Raw genomic sequence first — 20,939 nt, 5'->3', positions numbered from 1 at the left:
TGCAGTTGACTATTATTAGCAGGTCCTTTCTGGCCCTTAAACTGTTCTGCTCATTAATTTTAAGGAGATTAAGTGACATCACGAAATGCCTCACTTTCTCGCCTCACATTTGCTGTATTTTTTATTTATTTATTTACTCATTTAAAAAAAAGACCAATTGAGAAAGGATGTGGTAATATATGCTATAGTCTGTTTGTTTTTTTATCCCCCCTTCAAAGAATGTGAAATTCAGTTCCCTTTCGAGAGGTTCCTCCTATTGCGTAAGCTTACGCTATGGGAAAAGTCCTTTTCTCGAGAAATATTGAAGTCTTTATGTAATACGCATTGCAGCTGCACAGCATACAGCAATGAGCGAGGCAGCTTGGTCATTGGCTGTGCTGCGGCAACTGCACGAACCTATGACGGGGCGACTCTGAACCCGCTTCCAATGAGCGTGCTTCGCACCCACGCGCGTCAGAGCCCGCCAAGATTGGCGTGGCCAAGGGCTATATATTGGGCGCCCCGTCGTCTGAGTTCTTTAGATTTAATCTCCTTCAGCAAAGAACCTTCTCTTCGCTGGATCCTCCGGATTGTTGGAGTCTTTTCGCCGCCGCCGTCGACAAGCCTACAGCAGGACTGCTTCGAGGACGCCGGCGCCTTCAGCCGCCTTCGATCGCCCTTCTGCTAAGCCATCCGGCGCGCATCATCTGAATATCCTTTTACAAAAGCTTCAGTGTTCGCCCCCGCGACACTTTCTAAAAGAGCAAATTTTACAAGGCGTTGTTTCAAATGCCTTCCTGCGCCTCGTGTCGAGGCCCTCTTCAGGACGGGGAACGTCACATCATCTGTGCCCGCTGCCTGGGACCGGACCACGCAGAGGCTGCCCTTACTCGAGGCGGATGTCCCGAGTGTGACGCCCTGGGCCTCACCGAGCTGCGCGCTCGCTTCGCCGTTTTCACCGCAAAAAAGAGCACACCTCTTCCGTGCTGCCATCTCCTCTGGTCGAGCCGCGCAAGAAAAAGCGCCGCTCACAGAGGCCGCCGGAGCAGGCGGTTTGCAGTGATGTCACGCCGGGCCAATCCCCGCGTGCTTCACCACCACCTGATGACTCCCCGCCGCCAGTCCAGTTCACACAGGCGGACCAGCACCCCTCCAGCGGAGCGATGGGGCTCGTCTCGTTTGGCGCGTCAGGGGATGACGATGACAAGGATGACAGTTTTTCGTGTGATGCTGCATCCGACGAGTGGCCGGGTTCGTCGTTCGACCCCGCGCCATCGACATTAGCGGGCACGAGCGCGGGCTCCAGCATGGATTCTGAGATCGTCCGCATCCTGTCTAAGGCCGTGGAAGACCTCGGGCTCGATTGGTCTTCCCCGGAAGAACCCGCCCGCAGCCGACTGGACGAGTGGTTCCTGCAGGGGCGCCGACAAGCCCCTCGACACAGACCCTCCCCCTTCTTCCCGGAGGTTCACGATGAACTCACGAAGTCGTGGAAAGCCCCGCACTCCGCTCGCCTGAAGCCTTCTTTTTCTTTGTCGCTCTCCTCTGTGGACGGCGCGAAAGAAAGAGGCTATGAGGGGGCTCCGCCCCTCGAGGAGGCTGTGGCCAATCATCTGTGTCCACCCTCCAACGCTGGATGGAAAGCTAAAGCTTCTCATTCCTCGAAGCCTTGCCGGTCTACTTCAGCTCTCGCCGGTCGCGCATACGCCGCCGCCGGCCAAGCTGCATCAGCGCTTCACTCTATGGCTGTCCTCCAGGTGTTTCAAGCTAAACTTCTCCGCAGTATGGACGAGTCTGGACCCGATCCTGAGGCATTTAAGGACCTACGCAGCGCCACTGACATAGCGCTGCGAGCTACAAAAGCCACCGCCCAATCCATCGGCCGTGCTATGGCTAACCTGACTGTCCTTGAGCACCATCTGTGGCTGACGCTAACAGAGATGAAGGATGCAGATAAGGCGCCATTTCTCGACGCGCCTATCTCACAAAGCGGCCTGTTTGGACCAGCGGTGAAGGAGTTCGCCGAGCGCTTCACCGAAGCCCGTAAGGACTCGCAGGCTATGCGTCACTTCCTGCCCAAACGAGCTAGTTCATCGCAGAGCCGCCAAAGGCCGCCTCAGCAGCAGCGAGCTAAGACGGCGCCTCCCGTCTCTCAGCCCAGACCTGAAACAGACTTTCGACGCCGCTCGCGCTCTGCCAACAGGAAGCAACCACCCGAGCGACGGGGACCTCGGCCCAAGATTGTGCTGAACCCAGAGCCTCGTAAGTCCTCCTAGCTACAGGGAGAAAAAGGGGGAGCGCGTGTCTCGCAAGAGCCGGGCCGTTCTCTCCAAAACGTTTAAAGCAGTACCCAGTCCCCTTACAGGCGGCTGGAAATGTCTATACAGCAGCTAATGTGCCAGCAACACAGCTCGCCCACCTGCAAACAAACGCCGTTTTTACGGCGACACACAGAAATCACATAAAGAGCTATTTTCTGCCTGTGTCATTAAAGGGGTCACGTGTCCACACCAAAGTGCGCATTCCCACATATCAAAACTGTCAACGCAGTGCCAAATGTTTTCCCAGCTCAAGCTGGACGCCCCATAAATGTAGATTGTGTGCCAACTGTCACGTATGCACCACTACACATAAGCACTGTTCCCACAGTTATAAACACTTCCCCAGTAAAAGCGGGAAGTTTTATAAGACTGGCGCGTGTGCCCGCTGTTATGCATGCACCCCAACTCACAAACACTGTTTATATGACCAAAAACCCCCCGCCGCGAGCGGGAAGTTTTATGAAAGTGGCGCGCGTGCCTACCACAGTTTATGCACCCCCACCCATAAGCACTACCCATACAGTGTTAAACATTTCCCCATCTCGCTCTGTGAGCATTACGGCGAGCGTGCCTGTAATCTCACACACACCCCTGCACTCGGCATTCAACAAAGCTGCTCAGCGCGCGCCCGCGCCGCTGAGAGCTGTAAGCTCGGCATTAGCACAAGGCGATTCGCTGGCGGGAGCCATACGTCACTGCGACACGCCCCCAGCCAGCATTCAGCCCATATCTGTGCGAGCGAAAGCCTGGGAAAATATCCCCGACATGCCGAAATGGGTTTTGAACATAATAAAACACGGTTACTCGCTTCAATTCGCTCGCAGACCGCCCCGCTTCACAGCAGTGGTCGAGACGAAAGTGAGAGAAGATGTTTCACATGTTCTACGCACCGAGATGCTCAAACTGATAGAGAAAGGCGCTATAGAGACAGTCCCTCCCTCTTTGAGCGAGGCAGGTTTTTACAGCCGCTATTTTCTCGTCCCGAAAAAGGATGGCGGTCTCCGCCCCATTCTGGATCTCAGACATCTGAACAAAGCTTTAATGATTCGCTCGTTCAGAATGTTAACAACCAAACATATCCTCGCGCAAGTTCGCCCAGGGGATTGGTTTCTATCAGTGGATCTGAAAGACGCTTACTTTCACATTCCGATAGCGCCTCATCACAGGCCTTTTCTGAGATTCGCTTTCGAGGGACAGTCATACCAGTACACAGTACTACCATTCGGCCTGTCACTGGCACCCCGTAAATTTACGAAATGTATGGATGCAGCACTTTCCCCCCTGAGACAGCGGGGAGTGCGAATACTAAATTATCTCGACGATTGGCTAATCCTAGCACAATCAGAGAGCCAGTTAGTGACACACAGGTCTTGGATTATCAGTCATCTAGATCGCCTGGGTCTAAAAATCAATTTTGCAAAGAGCAGGCTATCCCCCAGCCAGAATATTTATTTTCTGGGAATAGTGCTAGACTCAGTGCAGATGACGGCGCGCCTCTCGTCAGAGCGCGGGCTCACTATCCGGCGCCTTGCAACATCGTTCAGAGCGGGTGCGCGCGCCCCCGTCAAGCGATTTCAAAGGATGCTCGGTCTCATGGCCTCAGCATCAGCTGTACTCCAGCTAGGATTGTTGCACATGCGTCCTCTCCAACGCTGGCTCAAAAGCCGTGTCCCCACTTACGCGTGGCGCTCGGGCCACTTTTTAATCAGAGCGAATCACGGCTGCATAAAAGCCCTGACGCCCTGGAAAGCTGTCGACTGGTATCAGTCTGGCGTGAGTTTGGGCGTGAACACAAGGAGAAAAATGATCACGACAGATGCCTCCAAAATAGGCTGGGGGGCCCTTTACGAGGGCAGGCCTGTCTCCGGCTTGTGGTCAAACCCGGAGAAGCGCCTACATGTAAACTGTCTGGAATTGAAAGCGGTCGCTTTGGCTCTCAGAGCCCTGCTCCCGTACCTGAAGAACGAGCACGTCCTAGTCCGAACGGACAACATGACGGTAGTCTCGCAAATAAATCGTCAGGGTGGATTTTAGATTGAGCTCCCTGCACTCGATGGCCAGGGAGCTCCTCCTATGGTCCCAGCGCAACCTGCGCTCGCTGAGAGCAGCGCATGTGCCAGGTGCTCTGAACCAGGGAGCGGACATGCTGTCCAGAGACAAGGTTCTCCCAGGAGAATGGTCTCTCCACCCCCTGACGATTCAGTGGTTATGGCAAACCTTTGGCAGGGCAGAGGTCGACCTCTTTGCCTCCAAGGAAAATGCGCACTGCCCTCTCTTCTTTTCAAAGAGCACAGACACGCTCGCCCAAGTCTGGCCGAGCCGCCCGCTGTATGCCTTCCCTCCGGTCGCGATGCTACCTCAGGTCATCAGCCGGATCAGGGAGGAGAAATGTGCAGTGCTCCTGGTAGCCCCGCTCTGGAAGAGCCAGACGTGGTTTCCAGAACTGATGCAGATGATGAAATCTGCCCCATGGCCGATTCCACTGAGGCTAGATCTCCTCAGGCAGGCCAACGGGATGATCCTCCATCCCCGCCCCGATCTGTGGGCCCTCCATGCGTGGCCCCTCAACGGGTTCCCAAGAACCTCCCCAGTGGAGTGTTGAGAACCATCACTGAGGCGCGAGCGCCCTCTACGAGGCGCTTATATGCCCAGAAATGGAAGGTGTTCAGTGACTGGTGTAAATCCAGGAACCTGAACCCTGAGTCATGCGAAGTATCGAGTGTGCTCGTTTTCTTACAAGAGCTGCTGGAGGCAGGCCGCACCCCCTCCACGCTCAAAGTATATGTGGCTGCCATAGCGGCATCACATGACCCTGTGGAAGGCCGCACACTAGGGAAAAACTACCTAGTTGTTCGTTTCCTGAGGGGCGCCAGGAGGATAAATCCCCCACGCCCCCCCTCGGTGCCGATTTGGGACCTGGCCACGGTCCTGGACGCACTTAAACGTGCCCCGTTCGAACCCCTCCGAACTGTGCACCTTAAACAGCTCTCGCTCAAAACTGCTCTCTTGCTGGCTCTCGCCTCGGTCAAGAGAGTGGGCGACCTGCACGCGCTGTCATCAAGCGCTACCTGCCTGGAGTTTGGACCTAACGACAGCAGGGTTGTCCTCAGGCCAAAACACGGGTATATTCCTAAGGTGCTCTCTACTCCTTTCAGAGCACAGGTGATATCTTTTGCCGCGCTATCGTCTCCAGCAGACGAAACCGACGCTAATTTACTCTGCCCGGTCAGGGCACTCAGAGTATATTTGGAACGTTCTGCCCTGCCCTGTTCAGACAGACAGAGCAGTTGTTCGTATGCTTTGGCGGCCGCACTAAAGGTCTGGCTGTTTCAAAGCAAAGAATATCGCGCTGGATAGTTGATGCTATAGCGCTGGCTTATGAAGCCAAGGGCCTTCAGTGCCCCTTGGGCATCAGAGCTCACTCTACGAGAAGCATGGCCTCCTCGTGGGCGTGGTCGAGTGGGATACCCATTCAAGATATTTGTGCGGCAGCAGGCTGGGCCTCACCGTCCACATTTATCAGGTTTTATAACCTACAGGTCCCCTCATTGCACTCTAACATACTGTCGGTCTAACTATGCATAGGCTGGGGTGTGTACATGCTGAGCATTGTCTCCTCCCTCATAGAATCCGTCTTTGACTGATGTAGAGGATTTTTCATACATGACAATACATAAAAATGTGCTTGTGTGTGTCTCTGGACGCCCATCGGGCCGTTCCACGTTGTCCTTTTTATAAAGCCCGCCTTCGGCTGGCTCGTTGGATAATTACTTTGCTCGAAGGCTCAGGCATCTGCCTCCGGCTTAATAGAGCGAAGTCAGCACGCACGGCGTTTTACATGGCGTTCCCATAGCGTAAGCTTACGCAATAGGAGGAACCTCTCGAAAGGGAACGACTCGGTTACTAATGTAACCTCGGTTCCCTGAGAGGAGGGAACGAGTATTGCGTAATCTGCCGTGCTTGTGCTTGGTCAGTTTGCTTCAGTCGATTGAACCTAAAGAACTCAGACGACGGGGCGCCCAATATATAGCCCTTGGCCACGCCCATCTTGGCGGGCTCTGACGCGCGTGGGCGCGAAGCACGCTCATTGGAAGCGGGTTCAGAGTCGCCCCGTCATAGGTTCGGGCGTGAACACAAGGAGAAAAATGATCACGACAAATGCCTCCAAAATAGGCTGGGGGGCCCTTTACGAGGGCAGGCCTGTCTCCGGCTTGTGGTCAAACCCGGAGAAGCGCCTACATATAAACTGTCTGGAATTGAAAGCGGTCGCTTTGGCTCTCAGAGCCCTGCTCCCGTACCTGAAGAACGAGCACGTCCTAGTCCGAACGGACAACATGACGGTAGTCTCGCATATAAATCGTCAGGGTGGACTCAGATCGAGCTCCCTGCACTCGATGGCCAGGGAGCTCCTCCTATGGTCCCAGCGCAACCTGCGCTCGCTGAGAGCAGCGCATGTGCCAGGTGCTCTGAACCAGGGAGCGGACATGCTGTCCAGAGACAAGGTTCTCCCGGGAGAATGGTCTCTCCACCCCCTCGGTCATGGTGCCAATGACCGAGCTGCCTCGCTCATTGCTGTATGCTGTGCATCTGCAATGCGTTTTACATAAAGACTTCAATATTTCTCGAGAAAAGGAGTTTTCCCATAGCGTAAGCTTACGCAATACTCGTTCCCTCCTCTCAGGGAACCGAGGTTACGTTAGTAACCGAGTCGTTTTCTCTGTAACAGTATTATTTTAATGTCACAGAATGGGGGAATTAAAGAAAATGTTCAAATATCATATGGGTGATTTACAGACACTAGTATGACAAAATTTACAGTATTGTTCCACTAATCATGTCTTGTCTTTCTTTCTTTGTGACAATTTGTGTCGCCAACGAGTACGATCTCGCGCACAAGCCTGTCAGTAGATCTTGCACACGCGCCAGAAGAGGGAGTTTTAAACACCAATTATCTCTAAGCTCAGTCAGCTGAACAAGCTGCTCCCAGAATAGAGATGCTTACACTTGGTACGGTGTCTGTCTGATATGAGTGAAAAGAATGTTGCAGTGCGTGCAATTGATAATCCTCAAACATTCTGGATTTGTTCTTAAAAAAAAAAACAATACGAGTTATGTATTTTTTCTTTATTTGAAATGTAAATGCCCAACTTAAAACATATAAGGCGGAAGCGGGATTTTATTTTCGTATTTTATTGAGGGTTAGAGGTTAAAAATGGCTTAGTGACGTCAGTGCGGAACGTGTTTCAGAGACGGAAGCACTTTTTTTATGAATTTGTTGTTGTTGTTGCAATAACGTGAACTGAAGAATAGTTCACGTAACCTATATCTAGAAAGTAAATAATGTAATTTGGATTTCAGGCTAACTTGTGTACTTTCTGAGAAGGAACTAAGCTACATGAAAAAGTCCTCATCAGGCGTTTTTATGATATGTGAAGTTGTGAACGCTTAAAACTTTTGATGACTGGCGTTCATGCATTAAAAAAGGGAAAAATGTTTTTTTCCCCTGCTTTTTTTATCGCTTTTTGAAACGGTCAAAACTTACATTCATTTTGTATTTGAAGAAACATATAATAACCTATTCGGAAGGCATTTGCATGTCTATAGAGGTTGTCTCGCTTACAGTTAAACGTATGCTCTGAGTAGCGGTTGGAGAGTCAGCACAGACACATTCGCGCTGTTGTGAGGGGTGGCCAAGCGCGCGTGCCAGCCTTAAACAAACCACATACGCGCCTCATCGCACACACAGTGAAGATGGAGCTTGTTGAACGCTGTCGTCGACGCGATTAAAAAGATTCAGAAAAGACCCAAAAAACATTTACAATTAGTAAGTGGAATGGAAGAGTGACGAAGGAGGGCAAACAGACCCGGAGACATTCAAAAACGATGGCTTTTTAGTTTTACCATGGTGTACTAAACATGGGTGCTGATTACTACTGTTCCTCAGAAAAGAGTTTGCTCTCCTCCTGTTATAAAGAACATCTTCATGGGATGTACGACTGGATATTCGGATTATAAACGTTTTTATTCCACATTATACTTTCAGGTAATGTTACTTTTGGTGTTTTTGCGTGTGTAGAAAAGAGATATCTGTCGGAGTAAGCTACGTGTTGCGCGTGCTTGGAGGATGCAACGGTCGTTTATTTAGTCGTCGTTTGTCTTAACAGTAAAAAACTTGCTGTTTGGATGATTATTTGCAGTCCGTGTGGAGGTAATCGCACTTTTGCACCTGTTGACAGAGGGGCTAAGATTTCTCTGTTTTTGCTCCACACAGAATGGCTCGCTTCGGAGACGATGTTCCCGGTCTGCTGGGAGCCGGGGATGGGGGCTCGGAGCGCAGTCGGAACCGGGATGCTCCTGCGGTATCCACAGGTGGAGTTTCACCAGCCTTCAAACAGACCAAAGCTCAGCGAGCCCGAACTATGGCTCTGTACAACCCCATCCCAGTTCGACAGAACTGCTTCACCGTCAACAGATCGCTCTTTATCTTTGGAGAGGACAACATCGTTAGGAAGTATGCTAAGAAGATCACAGAATGGCCATATCCTTTTGTCTAAACGGTAAAACACGCCCTGCCCCCTAAAACACGAACTCGGTGTTGACAGCACACGCAAATGTGTTGTCAACACGTTTTACAAAAGCACATGCAACTCCTGTGTTTATTTCTGCTGATCTGAAACTCAAAATTGATCAAGCTTGTATATGTTACAGTCCCCTCAAAATCTCTCCCTTAATTTTAGTTTACTTGCTTGCAAATTATTTCTGTAAACAAACTTTGTTACAGGGTAAAAGGACTTTAAGCCTCACAAAATGACTATTAATTCAAACATTTCAAACATATGTTTATCATACAACAGGTGTATTCAAGTCTTTTGGGAATGATTTGCATGATGTATTTGTAACAAATTTATTAAAACGCCACAGATATACAAGATATTCAAAAATACATTAAAAATGCAAGTCATACAGACAATGACTGTATGAATACAATTAGATTTTTTTTGTGGGGCTTAAAATATAAATGGTGTAACTATCTGAAGATTGTATGGCTAAATAAATATAAATAACAATTTCATTGTATAAATAAAATGAAAAACCGAAATTGAGCATTTAAAAAAAAACAATTCAAAGTTTTGTTCAATCATTACAATTATTTTGCACACTCTTGTGCATTCAAGGTTTTATATAATGGTTTCACCACTAGACTTAGTTTTTTGAGTCATTAAATGGAAATTTTGTAGACAATTATATAATTTTTTTTCAATACAGGTTTGCATTTCTAAGATATATATTTTTTAATAATCTCTTGACATCCTTATTTCTCACTGACCCACTAACATAGTGATTTGCATGTTCAAGATCTCGTTGGCCTGGTAATGACACAGTGAAAATTGATGTATTCTGTTTTTAAATGCATTGTAAATTACAAAATACACTTCCTGATATTTTAAACTACGTAATTCATTGAACTGACTTGCTTTCAGGACCATGGACAGGGCACTATATTTTTCAGAGTCAGAATATATATCAGGAGCAGGGCTTTATAAATCGGGGTTATAAATGGTGAGGGTTAACAAGGATGTTGATTAAGGGTTAAGTATAGTGTGAAAGGACATATATAAAAAGTAGCATATGTGTGTTTTAGCATTTCATATTACAATCTGTGAGTAAGTGTCTTTTATTGATAATGAGGTTTATGTTTTGTTGTGAGCTTTCTGTGTAATTTATGCTCTGCCAAGCTGGTTCCTGATGATGAAGAAACATATATACAATTGTTGATGAGTTGGTCAGGAGAGGGAGGAGAGGTAAACCCAGCAACCACATAAACCCACTGGAGGTTTTTGGATGCATGTCATTGATTACAGACTTCAAAGTGCCATGGTGTGATTAAAAAAAGCCTTCTCTATGATGCAAATTAGATGAGTCAGTGACAGGACATGATAAGGCCGTCGACCATAGTTGTCACAGGTGTGCACTACTGGAACAATTGTTGGGTTTTCATTTGCCCTTTTTTAATGTCACAGCAGACTGCCCAGACATGACGGTGTCTTAGCATTTACTTAAATTAGGCAGAGCTCAGTTACTAACTGTAAAGGATCTGTAAAAGCTTTGCTGTAATCTAGTTGTCACAGCGTTTGGTGGTTTAAAGCATTATGGCATTTATGCTTTAAAGTCATTTTAAGGGAAAGTAAGAGTGTCGTTTGAAAGCCATTGCCAGGTGGAGCATTTATTCAGTTTGAATAAAATAAAATCAGATTAACTTTACAAATATGTGAAATACAGATGTAATTCACCGCTGCCAATATTAGCTTTTAATAAAACTTGGTTGTCTATGCAATAGAAACACAATTTTTTTAATTGTGGGGACAAAAAGGCAGAAGTTCTGTAACGGGAGCTCTGTCGCCGTCAAAAGTCCGCCTGATGACGCAAAATTACATGTTGTGCATCATTCAGTGAATTTTTGCTGACAAATATACACGGAACTCTGGATGCAAACATTGTAGCAATACAAAGCTGATTAAAAATAGCTGAACTTACTCTTTAAACAGATTGCTGTGAGTATGATTGTTTATTTATGTTTTAAAACATATTTCAGTGATTTTTGATGTTACATTTGAAAACAGTTAAGCGGCTATTATAAGCTGCTCAGACATCTAAAAACAAACGTCTAAATGCGAAAGGAGTATGCATGCTAAAAAGAGAAACTTCTCGCACTATGCAGACGAGGGATGTAAAATGTGTGAACCTATCCGAGCCTTACACAGAGGTGTCATTTCCAAAGAAGAGAGGCTTTTGATAACGTGTCCGTGTGTTTCCCTGCTCTTGTTTGACTCAAATCCTTTACTTGGGTTGAATTTCATTCCTGTTGTTTTGAATGCCATGAATGAGAGATAAAATTAGAGCGGGTGCTTGCTGTAATCATGTGACGACAAGGCTTGGTTGTTGCCTTTGTAAGACAGTAACATGCTTAATGTTACAAGCGGTTCTGCAGCCTAATGATGAAGGGAGAGCGATTGAGGGCGGTGATATCATGGAAATTTGCTTATGTGCGTTGATTGATATGCCTTTGTGCGTTTCTGCTTTCATTTGCAACAACGTGACTCGGTGTGTGTTTGTGCCTACATGTTAAATTCAATTATAGCATCTATCTGGTCTTGGCTCTCTTGTGTATCTAATGGCCCACTTGCGACATAATGCAAGTGTCAGTGTCTGTGACCACTTTAGGCAGATTTTAAGCATATGGTCACACATCTCTCACTCTTAAGCTGAGAGCTTCAGGGAGCTGAAGAGATGGAAGCCCTGCTAATGGTGCTGTAATGACTTGGCCTTGCCCCAAAATAAATGCAACTAGAGTCTGTTCCTTAGAGAAAGGAGAAAACGACATCCCTCTGGGAGTGATTCTTAAGTGTATTACAAGGAAAGATCAACAGTGTAATTAAATGTATGTCGTAGACTCATTATGGATCAGATTTGATTTCATTATTAGCCAAAGGTAATGAGTTTCATGTCTTTAGAGCTGTTCACACCCACCTGAGGAATTGTTTGTAGGAGCTCTGTTCCAAAACCTAGCAAGCTACCTACAGAGGGAACATTTTAAGGCATCATAAGTGTGCTACTGAGATAAAGACTGTTCCAAAAGGTAGGCATCTTAATTATGCAGCCTCCTAACATACCTCAATTGACCAAGGTTTTTAAGGTTACCATCGCTTTTATCCTTCACGTAGACGGCCATCCCATAATGAATTGTGAGAGAATATCTCCAAGATTCCAAGGTGACAGAAATATAAATAAATTATAAATAAATTAAATCTTAAAGTATTTCAGTATAATTAAAAATATTATTTTACCCAATATTTATATTATTATATACTTATACTTATAAGAGTATTGCACAATTAGCTTAGCAACATTATCAAAATTAATTGTGATAAAATTATTTTACTTTTGTGTGTGCTTATGCTTATTAGACTTCACACATCAATTGTAAGTCGAGTGTCTGTCTTAGAAGGCATTTTTCCATTCCACTGCACCACCTTTCCATTGGTTTCTCTATGTAAACACATGCTAGACGGACATGTTTGACTGTTGCGCTCGCGACTCGTGTCTTTTGCAGTATCTAGCGAATGACACGGCATTCTAAAAAAAATGGTGTGCTAAAGTTAAAAAAAGAAATTCAACTTTTAAATAAAAAACTCGTCTCTAGACCTTTTTTTTTTCCATTCCACTGACGTGGTCCAGCGTTTATGTATGAACCGTCCCTAAGAGCACTATTTGTGTGGCATGCAGAGAAGCTACCGAGAAGTCATTCCAAATCAGTCATTTATGAAGTTTCATGATTTTTAGGATGCTGACTTAGAGGGCAGCTTTATGTAGGCAGCTCACTAGGTTTTGGAACAGAGCTCAGGTCTGGTCTCATTGTCTAACCTTCTTGTTGCATCAGATTGCACTGTATGACAGCTGTGGCAGGAAAAGTATTAACCCCTGCCATGTCTCATAATTATAATGCAACCAAACAATGTGCGAACAGCTGTTGTATTAGACTTTTCTAGGTGCATTTCGCTGTCAAACAAAGACATTGTGACCTCCCCAAGGGCAAACCATCTCTCATGTTTCGGTCAAGCTCTTTTTGAGTGTTTTTCTAGATGCTGATGACATCAGTCAGTATGTCATCAGGATAATACTGTTGTTCATTGTTATGGTTTCCTCAAGGTTACATCGAAGCTCTTTTTTAGTTTGCCCCAGTGAAAAAAACATTAGCTCTGACAAAGCAAAAGTTTAATCCCCACGAGTCGAACAGACCAAAATAATCATCTTGCTCCAATTTAGGTGCATGTGTCTCCCACACATTGTTCATTCGTATTGGAGGAACAGTCAGCATTTGCATGTGGTGATATCGGATGCTGCCCAATTTTGCTCATTTGATTCTTTCAAATAACGAACTTTCCTTTTTTAGATTTACTAATTTGATACATAATGGGATTTGATCAGAGCAGGAAGTTCTAATTGTGGACTCCTGAAATATATCTGAAATCAGTGGCTTTTGAAAAGGATTATTGAAGCTTAAGCTTGTTAACATGGATTTGTGTTATATCATTCATGCATTTATAATGGATTTTAATTAATTAATTATTTTATTTCCTGTTGTGGATACATCATTTGCTGTGCAATAACATTAGCTACTCTGTGTCCTAACCAGGTGTCACACGGCAAGTGATTAGTCTGTCCAGCAAAAATACTGCAGAAAGTTTACATTCACAACCAATTGAAAGATAATTGATGTTTCATGTACATTTATGAGGAGAGGAATTTTGGACCAGCGAGATAAAAGTGGGTGAGGCTGCACAGCAGGAATACAGGATTTTTGCAAAATCGAGTATGATGGGGGGAAAAATTTAGTTTAAAATTTTAATTAAAAATATATTTTTTTGTTATTTTGAATTATATTTATATATTGTAAATGAAATTGTAACGGATAGTGAATTTGTGAAAAAACACACACCTCTCCTCATATGTACACGCAAACATGCACACACACAGAGGCCTGTGGAATAACCAAAGGTCACACCGGTTTGCAAAACAGCATGTTCACGAGCCCTGTGTAGTGCGCAGCATCGACAACCTGTGTGTGAGAGCGGTAATTTAGGAAAGCTTAGTTTGAAGTGCCGCTCGAGGTGTGATTTGAGCTCAGGCTGATGAAGTGCTGGGAGGAGGGACAGAGATGTGTCTGGAGAGAAATGCATTCATTTGGTGGATTGGAAAACTTACAGATGGAGTCATTAGGGAAGAACATGTTTGTTAGGGTGTGTGTAGGCAGTGAATGTTGAGGAGGGGTGGAAGCATGTGTTGTTTCCTCTGTTAGTGACGCACATTAGAAGGAGATCATCAGGTGATGTCATTATTTGTCGTCACAGTTCCTGAAGTGGGCCGGTTTGGCCGTGGGGTCAGGTGGACAGGTTGGTTGTGGCGGATCGATGGCGTTTATGGGAAGGACAGGGCTTAATGAAGCGAGTGGGCCGCTGTGCCGCTCGGCCGGTGGGGAAGCCACAGCTGTTCATTCCTCTGATCCCCACTGTGTGGCTGAGGGAGGAAATACCCCACCGTGCCCATGCTTACTAAATAATTGATCCTGTCAATCGGCCCTATGCCTCCCTCCAGTGAACAGAAGAGGGAGAAACAGAAGATGTGGTAGAGGGTGTTAAGGACCTCTTCATTTGTCTTAATCAGGTTTGGAAAACCACCTGAGGAATGAGACTTTTAAAGTCAATATCAAATGAACCCTCTTTGCTTTCTTAATTCATGTTCCTGATCTTATCATGCCTGGTCTTATTAGTCTAAAGCAGGGGTCAGCAACAGGCGGCCCACGGGCAAAAACTGTCCCGCCAGCAATCATATCTGGCCCGCAGCCAGATTATTTTGCCAGTGGCTGGTTCTGAAATAGATCTGTCATGACAACAACAGTTACTCACAATCACTTCATCTTTAGTGATTTTGCCTTTAAAATAAAAGTACGAGAACGTTTTTGCAGCATTGTTTTATTTTGAGATTAATTGAGAGCTTTTAATTTGAAAAGTTCTGAAAGACATTCAAAAGAGTCTGTGGATCGCTAGATACGCCTCTAAAATAGCCGTCATGAAATGTCTAATCTTATATTCTTTCCAAACAGCGACAACTTTGTTGCAGATAAGACACACCGGCTTTGCATTTACAAAACTAGGTAGGATGAATGGTTGTCTTTCCATTCTTCTTTATATGCCCTATTTTCGCTGTCAACTTTCCAGACTCTTTGATAGTGCCATTTTCTCTCACCAGCTAGCTTAAATGTTAACATCACTTGACGAAATAGCCTACCTCCAGCACGCAAACAATTAAAAAAAATACAGTTTAGTAAGCTACTTGAGGATGCCAAGGAATAATTAGAATAATAAAGTGTAAAAGTAGGCTATGTCAAATAATTATTACAACAAGTTAGGCGCCATTGTATAACAAGCAAATTAAAATGATACATATTTATTATTCACAATATGGAAAGAGGAAATAAAACAAAGTTTGTTAAGAGCATGACTCAAACATGCCATTAAATGGGCTTATTCAAGTCCTCTTTTATTTTTTGAGTTATTTTTATCCATTTTGCATCTCCCACATATGTGTTGTTTTAGCAAGGCGGGATGTGTTGCAAGATGCCACAATATATCGGGAGACATGTGGGTCAGACATGATTTTGACCACTTCATTAAGTTTTGTTTTGTAGAAAGCCTTTCCTTAAAGTAAATTTCATTTTGTATAAATTGTATCTTAATTTTAATCAATGTTTCATCATCAAATTGCCTGGATTTAATAAATAAGAAGCAAATATAGCAGACAATATAATCAGGACACGGAGGCGCCGGCACGATTGCATTGCTCGTGAACTGGAGCTCGTCTCATAAATGAACTGAAACTCAGCGTATAACTGCCTCACAGACACGAGAAATATATATAGAAAGCTTGAAATGTCTACTTTTAAACAAAACAATTCAAAACGAAAAGAAACAGACTACTCTCTGCTTATGTAATCCGTATGAAATGTGCATCTCTCTGAAGGCACGTTCACTACTGCGTTCACTATTGCAGACGACACTGACACTGAAAACACTAGTTTATTAATAAACAATTAATTTAAAATGTCTCCTTGCTATATTTTAAACATTCATAATCATTACTTTTGCCGGTTCTTTTTGACGGCTTTTAGGTGCGTTATTGGCTTTGACTATGTTCTGGCCCGCCATCTAATGGTGAATTTTATTTTTGGCCTGATGCCAAACTTACTTGCCGACCCCTGGTCTAAAGAAAGATGTGTTAGAGTGATGTCTGTGATGTTATGAATGGTATAATTTTATGTATCTCGCGCTCTCTTTCCATGCACATATTCCTGTCTCTGTATTTCTCCTGATCACTTTCTCTCTCTCATGCTCCAAGCTTCTATTGGATTGAAATGCAATTCATTCTTTTTGCTCATTGAAAAACTCTTACATAGGCCACATCTTGCACTGCTAATTTTAAATCTCTTCCAGTAGAAATAAAATGAAGAAATAGAGTCAGAGAGTATGTAAGAGAGAGAAAAAAGTTTGCTCATAAAGTCACTAAAGTTAGATGTTTGTGAACAGCGATACCTGCGTGATCCTGTTGCTGGACTATTCAGTACTTTTCAACTTATTAAGAGCTGATCTTAAGAAATATTGAGTATCATGTGTCATGGTGGATACAGTGAAAGGATGTTTGTGTAGTCAGTATTGATTGTTCGAATGCATTCAGCAGCATGTAGAGAACACTGATGGCTCAGAGACCATATTAACTCTGAGTACTGACTTATGGCAGACGGGAGAGAGCCTGTTGCCACGGAGACCGCTCTCTCTCTGTCTCTCTACTGCTCTTTTAGATTGTAATGGCTGCAGTCTTTCTTTCTCTCTTTCTGTGACTCTCTGGCATTGTTTCACTTTTCATAAAAACTAAAATAACCTCTCGGTGTATTAATTGACTCCAAATTAAGTCTTGAGAAATTAAATAATGCGTTTCCTAACCAGGTGAGATGCAACAAGTTACGAGTAACAAGCCATTTTTATGACTTAGTTGAAAAGAAATACTGTATGAAACTGCAACATTATAGCCTATTAAAGCATAGCATACTGTAGCATAGGGATGGCAGACTCATTTTAGGTCTAGAGCTGTACTGGGGGGGTACACCTTTAAAAAAAAATATTAAATCATGTTGGATGTTGCAAAACGGTCGCTCGCTGGAGGATTATGTGGAGGTTTACCTCGACCTGTATCAGGATGCGAGCTGGGATCAGGAATCTCTCAAACAGCAGTTCTGGAGCGGGATGGACGATCTACTCTTGTTCACCAGATGTTCACCTCTCTTTTGTCGAGTTCATCGACCGCACGTTATGGGTATGTGGATCCTCCCTCACTGTGGGAGTCGTCAAGAGCCCAGAGTCTCTTCCCGCCGAGACCATCCTGCCAGAGTCTCGTCTCGCCGAGACCATCTTGCCAGATTCTCGTCCCGCCGAGATCGTCATGCCTGAGCCTATGCATCGCGTCATGCCCGCCGTGCCAGTGGGAATTTTGATGGAGCTTAAAGAGGAAGACTGGCTTATAGACTGGGACACAGAGCTTTTACCGCTGGTGCCGTCCAGCTCAGATCCTTCACCGCTGGTCCCGTCCAGCGCAGAGCCTGATGGAGCTTAAAGAGGAAGACTGGCTTATAGACTGGGACACAGAGCTTTCACCGCTGGTCCCGTCCAGCCCAGATCCTTCACCGTCCAGCGCAGAGCCTTCACCGCTGGTCCCGTCCAGCGCAGAGCTTTCACCGCACCACGTCAGCCCTGCTCAGCCTGCGCTTCACGTCTCGTCTGCCGAACCAGAGACTGTCCCCGAGCCAGATTCTTCGGCCCCCGGGCCTGATTCTTCTGTTCCCGGGCCTGAGTCTTCTGTCCCTGAGCACGTCCTTGAGCCTGTCACTCCCCCCAAGAAAATTGGGGGGAGTGACAGGGGGGGGATATAGGTCCTCGGCCATTGGGGCCAGGCCTGACTGCCACGGGAAGGCCTGGTCTCCCGAAGTGTCATCTCAGCCATGGCCACCCGAAGGGTCTTCACCGCCATGGCCACCCGAAGGGTCTTCACCGCCATGGCCACCCGAAGGGGCGTCTCTGCCATGCCACCCGAAGGGGCGTCTCCGCCATGGCCGCCTGCTCATCCTGCTCCACCATGGCCGCCTACTCAGCCTGCTCTGTCTGCTCAGCCTGCTCCGCCCTGGAGGTTTCCTGCCCTGGATAGGCCACGCCCTGGTCAGCCTTCAGGGCGCCTACCCCCCCCCACCCCTGTTGATGTTCGCCCGTGCGAGGTCGCCCCATTTTGAAGGGGGCGTTATGTCACAGTCATCGTCTGCACCATCCTGTCTTCATCTTCACTACACTTCCCAGAATCCCTCGTGTCTTCACACCTGAACTCACTCCCTCATTACACACCTGTTCATCGTCTTCATTATCCGTGTCACCTGTCCTCACCTCGTTATGTTCATCAGTGTCTGTATATAGTCCCCTTCAGTTCAGTCAGTCCTTGTTTGTTGTTAGTTGTGTTTATAGCGTGTGTGTGCCTGTCATTCTGCCTGCCTGTCTGTTGTGAGTAATATATAGTAAATTGTTTGAATTGGAGCCTTTTGACTTTGAGTCTTCTACCCACACCACACCGTGACAGCATGCAGAGTGTGCGGACAAAATATATTTACATAAAACATAAATACAGCCTATTTAGTATGGTGTTACTTTTTAAATGTTCTTCTGTGTATTTGTTTTATCACTAGTTTATTCTTCTCTATTTTCCATCTTAAAGGGGTCATATAATGCCATTTTTGTACAAGCTAATATGATTCTTTAGGGTCTAAATTAAAAGTTTGTAATATACTTTAATTAAAAATTCTCATTAGTATTGTAAGAAAACACTTATTTTACCTGGTCAAAAACAGCTCTGTTTTCAGCACGCCGTTTCAGTGCATATGACTTTAAATGATAATGAGCTTTGCTCACCCTGCCTCTCTGTTCTGTGCGTACACCGTTTGTAACACAATAACACAATAACCATAACGCGTTGTTCTTTATAAACGTGGGATTATGAATTATATTGAGAACGTTGTACATAGAAAACATGCTGTAATGTACCCTGAGTGTAAACCGACGCATTCATCGTGAAGCGTGCAGCTGGCGATTTGCAAAGATTAATAAAACGTTACACTCACTTTAGTTCTTCTGAAGGTTCAGCAGGAACACGAATAGGTTCCGATCCTTTATTCAGGTGCAGCTTCTCAGCAAAACCAGCTTTACACTGATCCTCGTTTATAAAGCAGTCCACTGAGAAATGATTCGGCAAACATGAGAGCATTGACGTTGCTCGTGGGGAATATTCCCTTCGAAAACATACTCAGCCACTGCGTCTTCAGCGGTTCGGATTTAGGAACATTAAAATGACTGCTGTGTTCGTTATTGCACCCAAGAACAGAACACACACCACAATCGCTTAGACGCCATTCTGCTCATAGACAGTGCTCCAGCATATCAACAATGACCGCGCCGGTCCGCGCAGACTATGATTGACAGGACGAGCGAGGGCGGGTCTGTGTTGAATCACTGCTGTCAATCAACAATCGCGGGAGGGGCGTCCCGTTTTATTGACGTCACAAAAACGCACGGCTCAATTTGAGGCAGGGGAAAACATATAAGGAGATTAAAACAAAAACACTGGATGGATTTTTATCATTATATGATGGTTGTGTACAGGCACTGCCAACACACATTTCAGTACAATCAACTTGTAAAAGTGCATGTACCATTATATGACCCCTTTAAATAACCTAAACATACTGTCCATTTTATAGAACACCAATACCAGAACATATGTTGTTTTTACTGTTCAAAGCCAACATATTGACACTAGCGTCATGCCACTGGAACTCAGCAAAGTCTGAGCTTAATTTAATTAACACAAACTGAGGGATAGAAAAGCACATAAGAGAGAGAGACTTCCCCAGAGGTCTGTCCTCCAGCTGCCTTTTATATTTGTACTGAACTCTCTTTCTTCTTTGTCTTAAGCAGATTTGGGCTCTTTTATTTACTGTTTTTTTTTTTTATCCCCACACACACTGGCAGAAATTGGCAGAGGCCACGTTTCAAAATCCAACATTTTTCTGTACACATGCAAATCAGTGGCAGGCTGTGAACTCACAACCACCAGGGGTCCTGAGAACATCTTGTAAACTTGAAGTTAAATAGCTGCTCTCTTTCATTTCACTTTACAAGACAACAGTCTTCATGCACTCTTTGGGCATGTAAATTTGTGTGTTTGAGAAAGCATCCTTTAGTGCCAGCCTGCAATGTACTGCTGCAGTATACTGGCACATTTTACATCAGCAGCCTTGCACGCTGACCACACACACACACACTGAAATACACTAGAGTTCCCACAATCATGAAAAACTTTTACATTTTGTAGTCAAGTCTTTGAAATTTTGATAGCAAGTAGCCTACAGATTTTTCTAAAACTCACAAGCCATAGTGGTTCAGTCTGTCAGATGTGTGAGTGAATCATTATTTTGAGTCATTTATTTTCAAATGAGCAAGTAAATCAGGTTTACAAAGGGTAGCAAATTGGTCTGAAAAAAAATATTAATTAAATCTTAACTTACTGTGAAAGTAATTGGAATGCATTGGTTCTCATTGTGACTCAATTCCAACTTTGTTTGTTTTTTAAAGTGTTAAAATGTTGTTGTTTTTTGTACATTTGTAAAAAGATATTTAAGATCATATTTTGAAAAACACCCATTTCAACATGTAAGGTGTCATATTTTCAAGTTGAATTCTGGTCTTCTTCATAATGCATTATGATTGTTTATTTTTCTTGCATCAATTTACACTAAAACCATTTTTATATTCTTTTTCCTTCTTGCAAGTATTTTCTTCAAGAAATATCAATGTAGTTTCTATTCATATTCTTGTAGCTCGTACCACTTATATTGTTAGTCAAGCTACACCCCAATCATTTTCTACCATCACTCTGACCCTTTAATTTCATTGGCTGTTTTGCTAATGAACCAGTAAGATTTGAGCAAATTAA

The 20,939-nt window shown here is 44.9% G+C and overlaps 1 protein-coding gene across 1 annotated transcript in view; it reads left to right on the top strand.

Moving 5' to 3' along the window:
- The window catches only part of LOC130091634 (voltage-dependent R-type calcium channel subunit alpha-1E), a 194,875-nt gene that overhangs the window by 67,608 nt on the left and 106,328 nt on the right, over positions 1–20,939 (top strand). Inside the window, exon 3 of the mRNA XM_056259628.1 lies at positions 8,572–8,838. Coding sequence (XP_056115603.1) covers positions 8,572–8,838 — 267 coding nt within the window. The remainder of the gene's footprint in view (positions 1–8,571; positions 8,839–20,939) is intronic.

Source organism: Rhinichthys klamathensis, unplaced genomic scaffold (assembly GCF_029890125.1).
Source record: "Rhinichthys klamathensis goyatoka isolate OS25496 unplaced genomic scaffold, OSU_Roscu_1.1 h1tg000169l_1, whole genome shotgun sequence".
Taxonomy (NCBI): domain Eukaryota; kingdom Metazoa; phylum Chordata; class Actinopteri; order Cypriniformes; family Leuciscidae; genus Rhinichthys; species Rhinichthys klamathensis.
The sequence above is the reverse complement of the archived record's forward strand: the minus strand, read 5'-3'. Positions and strand labels throughout refer to the sequence as shown.